The 9,441-nt window shown below is 49.6% G+C and overlaps 1 protein-coding gene across 2 annotated transcripts in view; it reads right to left on the reverse strand.

Annotated features, from left to right (window-relative positions):
- CHRDL2 (chordin like 2) overlaps nt 1–9,441 on the reverse strand; it is a 60,853-nt gene that overhangs the window by 20,463 nt on the left and 30,949 nt on the right. The window contains exons 5-8 of one of the 2 annotated variants that reach the window (XM_019502315.1): nt 8,545–8,600; nt 6,697–6,871; nt 5,001–5,195; nt 1,742–1,924 (exon numbers count right to left, since the gene is read on the reverse strand). In XM_019502315.1, coding sequence (XP_019357860.1) covers nt 1,742–1,924; nt 5,001–5,195; nt 6,697–6,871; nt 8,545–8,600 — 609 coding nt within the window. The remainder of the gene's footprint in view (nt 1–1,741; nt 1,925–5,000; nt 5,196–6,696; nt 6,872–8,544; nt 8,601–9,441) is intronic. The other variant, XM_019503106.1, reaches the window with a different exon arrangement.

Genomic DNA, 9,441 nt, shown 5'->3' on the forward strand with positions numbered 1-9,441 from the left:
GAGCGCTGTCCTCTCGGCTCCAGCACGGTGCGGTGGTGCAGGCGCATTGGAAGTGGGAGGCACTGGGTACCGGCGATGTAGCCTAGCTCGGAGGACATCAAGGGGGCTATGAAAGGGATGGAAAATCAGCAACCGGTGCCTGCTCCTGAACTTGGCCCAATGTTAGCCTGTGTCAGTGCTGACCCTACAGAGCCTCTGAATCCCTGGCACAACCAGACCTAGAAGGGGCAGATGCCCCAGTAAAGGAGATAAGACAACCCGAGCGTGGGTGTCCTTACAAAATCATAGATGTGCAAATATAATAGAGATGGTCTAAGGAAGGAGAAACTGGCCTGGTAAAGAAAGGAGCACAACAGTCTGGGTAGAATATGAGCTTATGAACCATAAGAAACAGCTGACGTGGAGATCTCCCCATACAGTAATACCCCCTGCTTTCAGCTTTCTAACTCAGACCAGTTTATTATGGTACCAAATCAAGAGTCTGAGCTACAGTCATTGCTTCAGTGGTGAGATCCTCAGCTAATTTAAAGCTCAGCCCAAGCTGATAGAGGGATCCTGATTTACACCAGCTGAGGAACTGTAGAGGATTTAATTTGAGACGGTTTTTCATCTCAGTGTTTGTGAGTTGTGCTTCAGCCTCCAAAGATCAGAGGTTTAACTGCAAGTCCATCAAGTCCGGAAAGTTGGATGTGTTGTATAACTCGATTTCCAGTGCCTGCTGCTGCTTGCTGGGTCAGCAGGCCATGAGAAGAGCCCTTTTGCAGCACTGCAATGTTTGCTCTTTCCATTTGGACTGGAAAATGGAAAGGACGGGGCTGAGAGGAATTAGAAGATACTCACAGAGCTTTCCTGAATGTAAGGTTAGCTCAGGTGTGCTGCCTATCCAGGCAAAGCCCAAAAGAGAATCAGTATTGATTTGCCCAACTGTTGACCCTCACCTATGCAATACAGTGGATTACTGAATACATTTCTACAGGCAATCCTACCAGAGCATCGTGGCCTCGACTTTTTCTGAACTCTCCAAATCAGGAGATGGAGGCTATGCCTACACCAGTGATTCTCGGACTTGTTAGACTTGAGGCACTCTTCATTAGCCTCAAGGCTAATGACATGCCAGCTCTGTGCTGTCACTCATGTTTTGACTAAAGAAAAATACTAGAGAAAGTCTTCTGTTGCAAAGAGCTTAGAAAGACCACAGCAGGTCAGGATGGTTTGGATGCTATGCATGCCTATTTGAAATCTCTGGGTTTATCTTGGGCATCATGTGTAGCTGTTTGTACACCTAATAGTGCTCACACTGTGTGGCACCCCACAGAGCCCTTGAAAGGGTATCCCAGCACCGAGGCATTGTAACACCCTTTGGAGAGTCACCGGTCTACCCAATGCCTCTGGTGTCCCCAGGGATGGCCACTCCTGAGCATCCCCCTACCGTGTCTACATGCCCTGAACCGGGAGGTGTGGTGGCTAAGCCGCTCCAGAGACCTCCCTCTGCTCCCACATGCAGCTGTTCTCAAGCCCATCAGAGACAGAGAGGTTGACTCTGGTGCACGATTTTTGGGATTAAGGTCACATTATAGGTGACCGAGGTGTACATGAGAACAGGCCTCCCTGGAGACATGTATGGGCATTACCCATAACTTGGAGGAAGGAAGGAGCCACACCAAGCCACTCAACAGGTACAGGCAGTGGCCCCTTGTGTGAACCTCCCCAGATCTTGGCTGGCTTCCTCTTCAAGGCTCACCTTTTACCAGTTTCCAGTTGTAAATTTCCACCTCGTCGGAAGCTTCTTTCTCGATCGCGATCTTCCGCAGGAGCTCCCTGGGGGTCTCCGAGCTGGGGGGCACAAACATGTAGACCAAAACCCTGTTCAGGTGCTTGGTACATCTGGGGGTGCTTATTTCATCAGTGGGCTTGACTCTGGCCTCTAGGCAAAAAACAAGGTCAGTGTTAGCTGTTGCTCGGATGTATAGCTACTAAGATCGGTACAAAGGCTGGAAGACAGGGCTTTCTAGTTTTCCTCTTGGGGCGTCAAACAATCAAGAGTTTTTTCGGGGGAGAACTGCACGCAGGTCCTGCCAGCAGGGAACCTCTCTGAGTTATTTATGACAAGCTTCATAGAGAATCAGAAAAAAAAGGGAGCTCCATCCCCTGCCCAGGGCAGGATCACCCCTGTCTAAATCATTTCCTCCAAGTTGCTCTTAAAAGTTGTCAAGGATAGAGTTTCTACAACCAACATAGCCACCTCCACAGTTAGAAGTGTCTTCTGACTATCTAATCCAGATCTCCCTCGTTGCAATTTCAGGATGTTGTGTCTTATGCTGATCCCTTTGGAGACAGATAATACCAGTAATCCATCACTATCCTCTTTATAGCCATCCTTTAGGTCTTTGAAGACTGTTATCTAATCCCCGCTCAAGCGTCTCTTCTCCAGACTATATAAACCTAGTTCTTCCAGCCTTTTTGTGTATGTCACATTTCTAATAGCTCTGATGATTTTTGTTGCTCTCTGCTGGTCCTTTTCCAATGTACATGCTTTCTAATCCAAGGCCTGTATACAGAGCATTACAGAGCTCAGACAGCAGCAAACTAAAAACTTCCACCAAACAAGGCAGGGCAAAATTCCCATCCTGGACCCGCTGATGGATCTTGACCATGAGACGCTCCTTTTGGGCACACAGGTTTATCATTGCTTTCAAACTGGGGAGAGGAGGCCTCACACGAGAGCCCTTAGACCTGGGCACTCCCGAATGTTGGGAATGCTTGTATCTGGTTTTGACTCCCATTTACTAATCTTAGAGTCAAAGCTTTAACTGGTATCAACAGCACAGCTGCATGGAAGCCAGCAGAGCTATGCTGATTTACTAGCTCAGGCTATTGTCCGTAAATTTGGAAGCGTACTTGATATGTTGGCCTAGCCTGAGGGACTGGTCTTCATCTGTGGAATGGGTAGAGATGAGACTGTTTCCATAGCATCTAAAAGGTAAGTGCTATGCCTAACCTTATTATCAGTATTAGGGTCACTCATGCTTTTGGGGCTTGGGCTCCAGGACATCCAAACAAAGACTCCTCTCCTGAGCTGTGGAGGAAAGGAAGGTGTAAAGCAGTTGTGGGGCTGTTGGCCTCCATTATTATGCTGGTCCTGGGACCTACGGTGGTGAATGCGGTGGATCAGAGAGAAAAATCAGTCAAACTGGTACTTTCTCCTCATCCCCCTCTCGGCAGGTGCCTGTCAAGCTGCATCCTTCTCTTTTACCCCAGTGGGTATACAAATGACACCAGGTTGGACCTGATTCTGACCTCAGTTCAGTTGGCATCAATCTTGCTTCCATTACATCAGTGAGACGGGACAGCGGGGCAAAGCAGAGCAGATCAGCACCGTGCCAGGATCCAGCCCCACACACCCACTCAGCATCACACCCGCTTGCATTCACTCACACCCGCCTGTCGGGGTGCCACTTACTCTGTCCATGCCACCACCGAATTTCGCGTGCCCTGTCAGGAGGGAGGGTGGAGTGGGAGCAACTCCAGAACCGCAGACTCCTCGTCCGGGCAAAGGTGAATATTCCTGCTCCTGCCCTTTCTGGCTCTGACTCCCAACTCCAGGGAGACCCTCGGCGTTCCCTGATTCCAGTTTGCTGCTCCTGATTCTGGTTTGACCTTCAGCTTTTGGCTTCTGACCCTAGTTAACCCTTAGCTTGGCTCATCTCCAGCTTCATTGTCCTGACTTTGGCTACGGCTCCAAGTCCAGTTCTGACACCAGCCTCTCCAGAGCCCAGCACCTGGGCTACACCTGCACTTCAGGTAGCTAACCTAGGCTAGGCCATTCCTGTCCCCTGCCTCCACATTTTTGGACCTCTGGGGAGACCCTCCTGCATTGCACAGACCAAGACTTTTTTCCTTTACCTAAGAAAATGGTAGAAGCTCCGTCGCCTAAATTTCTAAGACTAGGCTAAGCACAGAGGGATGGGACATAAGGAGCAAACCTTCCCTGGGGGACCATAATCAATTATGAGACTTAGCAGGTCTTCTCCATCTCTGATTTCTATGACTCAAGCCCAAAAGCTTTCAAAAAAGACCAGAATGCTACAAAGAGAAACCAAATTCCAGTTGTCAGGTACAAAGTTAGGATCTAACTGGGCCAACACATGCTTCTGCTGCTGCAGTCATGTGACTCCTCTTGCTCTCAGTGAGTGCATCTACACATGCATGTTACTGTGCAGTAGACTCATGTACTGCACAGTAAAGCATTGCCATCTACATGTGCACCTCAATTAGGGTGCACTAAATTACTTTACTTTGTAATATACTCTATATATTATCCTACAATATTATCCTTAATATTGTCCTTAATATTGTAGGATAATCCCGTCAGACACAGGTACTACCCAACAGCAGAGTAAATTACTGTGCTTAAATGCACATGTGCATGGTGACGTCATGATTAGTTTACTCTGGCTCAAATTGCCCCAGAATTTATTCAGTCACATTAATTGCATACGTAGATGCACCCAGTATATACATAAGTATTTGTAAGATGAAGGCCTTAGAACAAAGCAATTGAAAGAAACCAAAAGAGAAGCCTGTGGCTGGGAACAGACATTGCATTTGTCCTGGGACAAGCTGTGCCTGTGTTTGTCCAAGAACAGAAATGTCCCGGGATTGGCAGTACGCCTATTGCGCTTCCAGTCAGGGTTTAGCAAGTGGCCGAATGCACGGCCACTTTTCTGCCATTGATTCCATGATGTAATTCCTGGACAGCCATTCAGGCTCACTTCGTGATGTCCCAGGACGAACTGGTAGCCATTCCTATCACATGAATCTTTTTAGAATTTGTCCCGGGATAACAGACATGGACATCTGAATAACTGCTCTTTATCTTGGGATAAAATGGTTTTTCCCAGGACACATGTAACATCTGTTTGTAGCCTGTAGTAAAAGAGAAAGAAACACCAAGAGGAGCAGGTAGTGCTGATGAGCCTGATCTCTGTCCCGTCTCATACCTGAGCATACTTTGCAGCACTTCCCTTCTACTTTCTCTGGATATTCACAGGGATATTCCTTGGGACATGTGATCTTCTGGCAGTCCTGGACCCCATCTTTGCATGTGCACAGGATGCATGGCAGGGTGCCGTACAGTCGGAAGGCAGGGTGCCACACCTCTCCATGGGAGTAGGTCTTCCCGTTGTAAACGCAAGCTGGAGAGAAGGAGAGAAGGGGGTTCCTAGTAGCACCAGCAAGAGTAGTAATAGCAGGGATGTGCATTAGTAAGGTGCTTCTTATGCTGATGGGACTCTATCAAGCTATAAAAAGGGGGTACCGTCTACTGGCACTGCATTCCAGCCCCTCTGGGTGCAAAGGAGCCATAGAAACATGACACTGTCCTGTAGGACAGAATGTGAGAATGAAAATTGCGCAAAATGAAACAACAAGGAGGATTTAAACAGCAGAATAATGGAAACCAGAAGTGGAGAGGACCTCAAGAAACTGCCTAGATCAGTGGTGCTCAGTTTTGGCCCCTCAGGCCAGCAGGCTGAATCAGGGCCTGAATGCATCCTGTGCACCAGGATCAGGTCCTGAGGCCGTGTGCCACCGCTATCTATTCCCTGCATGCCCCAGGATCAGGTCCTGAGGCCCTGTGCCACCTCTATCTATTCCCTGCACCACCCCTGCAAGCTAGGTTTGCACCCCAGGGCCCCAGGCCACCTCTGGTCAGCTGGGATTGGGCCTTGGGGACCCATGCCACTCCTGCCTGGCTGGGATCAGGCTCTGAATGACCTGCACTGCCCCCGAATGCCAGGGTCAGGTGCAGGGTTACAGGAGCCCCACGGGGATAGATGACATGGTGTCTGGAGCTGGATCTGGCCCACAGGCTAGGGGTTGAGCACCCCAATCTTGTTCCTCTGCACAACAAAACAGGCAGTTTTAAGAGCTGGAGTTTGGACAGGGCCATGGGACTGACAGTCCTGCTTCTGCAGGAAGTGCCACGGTGTCTTTAATGAGCATGAGTGGTCAGGACTGGGGGGGATCAGTGACATGTATTGGGCCACTGGTTTCAGCCTCTGTAGACCCCCATGTGTCTTTGGAGGCCTCCTTCCTCCTTCCTGGGGACAAACCCACAAGGTGGCACTTGGAGGGAGGAAGGGTAAGGACCGTCAAGTTGGCTAAGTTTTCCCAGATGGTCCCATCAGGCTGCAGCAATAATTCCCCTCCACCTCCCGGGATCCTCAGCGAAGGAAGCAAATCCCCATGCAGGGATAATGCCACCCCTCAGCCTGCATTATAAGGGGAGACTCCTGAGAACAAGTGCTAAAGTCCTGCCCCTGGCTGTGTTCACCCTCCAGGATTCATGAAGGGACCCCAAACTGCTCCCTCTCTCACCAGCATCCCAGCAGCCCAGAAGAAGGCCGTGGAGTCTAGCCCAACCCATCACATCCCTTTAGCCTGGAAGGCAGCAGATCCACACATACAAGGGACACATGGATTAGGGTATCAGGATGGCTGCCAGTACCCAGCTGGCCCAGCAGTGATAGCTCATGCGAGTCACCCTCCCCATCCCGGCACTCGCATCCAGCCTCCCACAAGCCCACATTACCATCTCCTGCACTGATGCAACGACCTAGTACTCCCAGCCCACTCTGGGCACCCTTTTTCCAGGGAATATCTCAAAACCCGCCCGCCCCCTCCCAAAGGAATTACCTTTTTTATGCTTTTCTTTCAAGACGATTTGGACTGTGGTGCCACCTGCCCCTTTCGGCTTGAAGCCCCGGGGGATGAACTCCAGCGAGGAACTCATGATAGGGGATGGAGTCACCCCCCGGCGACCCGACCTCCGGCTGGCCATTTCCCCAGAGCACTGCTCTTGGGAATGTCTCTGTGAATGGAGGGAGACAAGGATATTCCTCAGACCCCAGCAGTCGGGCTGCCCTATCTCTAACACTTCACGAGAAGTGCTAAGGCAAAGTCATGCTGCCCTAGCACACCATGGGGAACATGTTCAAGGCTTCGAGAAGCCACAGGGCCCACTTGGGTAACCACAGGTCTGGAAGGAATCAAGAGAACTGGGCCCTTTTCCAAGCTCTGCCAGCAAAGCCACGCCACCTCCCTGCCAAGCCAGGGACCACGCTGAGATAACAGCACTGCCCACTTGCTCCCACTCTGAGAGACCCAACACCAGTCAATCAGATTATGTGTGGGTGCCCCGTTGCTGCTCTCCTGCTCCCTGAACATGTCTACATGTGCAATTAATGCTATTTGGCTTTACTGAGCACTAAATTTACTACCTGCATTTACTGCTACTATGCAGCTTAAATTTCTGTGCAGTAGACTAATTTACTATACAGTAAGTCCCTGCACATGTAGATGGTGATGCTTTGCTGTGCAGTAGATTAGTCTTGTAGTTAGCACAAAGGATCCTCTTGTAGTTATTTTTGTAGTTTTATAAGTTATGGAGGTGTGATGCTGGCAATGCATCTGCTGAGCTATGAAAAGAGCAAGGGCAAGACATTGTAAGTGACTTCATCCCACAAACCTGGCATGAGCCCTCCAACTCTAAATGCAGCCATGAATCAAGCTAAAGAAGCAAGGAGCTCACTTTTTCCTCCCTAATATTGTGAAGACCGAGACTAGGCCATACCACAGTAACAAAACTCCCTCTAGCCCTGCCCAGGCTCTGGCTGCCACGCTGGAGCTATGTGCAGAGGAATGAACTCCTTTCACGTGAGGAAAAGAAGGGAAGCCAGCCTCCTGAGTGACAGCGCTTGCTACCCAGGCATGGGAAATAGGTTGTGTTTGCATTGGCTTCCTTTCCGAAATGTCCCATTGTGGCTCAGTCCAGTGCAGCTCTTCCAATGGCAGGAGACAGGAGGAAGCACTCTTATGGTTAGGGCTGTGGGTGGCCTTTAATGCATGAACTACCATTGCTCAAGCTACCTAATAGAGTCAGCAGAGGAGTTCAGCGGTCAAAGCACGAATATGAGTGCCAGGAAACAAGGGTTTTACTGCTGGGGACCAACCTTGCATCTCTTTCTCCTGACCCCATTGGCTTGAACAGAGGGTAGGGCAAAGCAGAAGCTGGTCGGAGATCCCAGCGCTGCTCTGCATTCAAAGAGGGCTTCCAAGTATTTCTGAACGGAGAAACCCCTTGTACACGTCAGGATTTTCTCCTGCTGGTTGGTCACCACCATAATACCTGAGTCTCTTCAACATACAATTCATAGCAATAATGAAGTTGCGAATGAGCAGCTGAAGACTCTGAGGTCCACTCCATGAAGTGCATTAGCAACTTCATTATTGCTATGAATTGCATGTTGAAGAGACTCCAGCTGGAGTCTGCTGAGCTATGAAACAACCAAGTCTGCTTGGGGTTGGTTTTTTTGGTTAAGGTTGGGTTTTTATTCATTTCTATATTATTTTTGGTTTGACTGATTTTTTGATCAAAGAATGACTGATAGGGCATGCATAGCAAAGTCATGGCTTTCCATGGACTGGTCATCAGAATTGGGTTAAAAGGTATGAGTGGAGTTTTAAAACACAAACATCACGTACAACACCTCTGTTTAATTGCAGGGGCTCCTCTTCGGTGGATTTCTCATAGGAACCATCTGCAAAAAAAACCCAAAGGTTACGACTGGGGCATAGCAGGGCAGAGTGGGAATGTCTCTTGACCAGCCCGCGGCTTCTGCTGCAGGACCTTCTCAAAGGAGAACCATGCAAAGCAGGCAGCGGGGTCAGGGTCTGACTCCACAAGTCTGGCACGGCGCTTGCAACTTTAGCATAGCCATAAATAAAGCAAAAGAAGCAAAGAGCTCATGTTTTCCTCCACTGCACTGTGCGTACACAGGCAAGCCAATAGGGAAACGGTTTCATAGGCAAGTGTGACTAAAAGGGACCTCATGATGCCATATCAAGTCCAGCCCCCTGCTCAAGGCAGGATCACCCATGACTAAACCATCCCAGCCAAGTGTCTGTCCAACCTGCTCTTGACATTTTTTAAGGATGGAGATTGCACAGCTTCTCTGAGCAGCCTGTTCCAGGGCTTGACCACCCTCAGAGTTGGAAAGCTCTTCCTAAGCTCCAACCTAAATTTCCTCTGCTGCGCTTGGGGTCATTGCTCCTCATCCTATCCCCTCCAGCTACAGGGTGTAGTCTATTTTCATCCTCTTTATAATCACCCTTCAGGTGTCTGAAGATGGTGATCAAATTCCCCCCTCAATCTCTTCTCCGGACTATATAGCCCTTGCCTTCCCTCGTCAATCACGCTTCTAATCCCTCTTGTTGCTCCCCGCTGGACCCTGGCTGCCATGCTGGGGATTATTCTGGGAAGAATGGGCTCCTTCCAAATGACAGTCAGAGGAAACACCTTTAAGTGATTAACGCGGGGGGGGGCGGCAATTATTTTGGGCGGAGGGCCGCTTACTGAGTTTTGGCAAGGCATCGGGGGCT

The sequence above is a fragment of the Gavialis gangeticus genome, unplaced genomic scaffold (assembly GCF_001723915.1).
Source record: "Gavialis gangeticus isolate Ggan-Ray unplaced genomic scaffold, GavGan_comp1, whole genome shotgun sequence".
Taxonomy (NCBI): domain Eukaryota; kingdom Metazoa; phylum Chordata; order Crocodylia; family Gavialidae; genus Gavialis; species Gavialis gangeticus.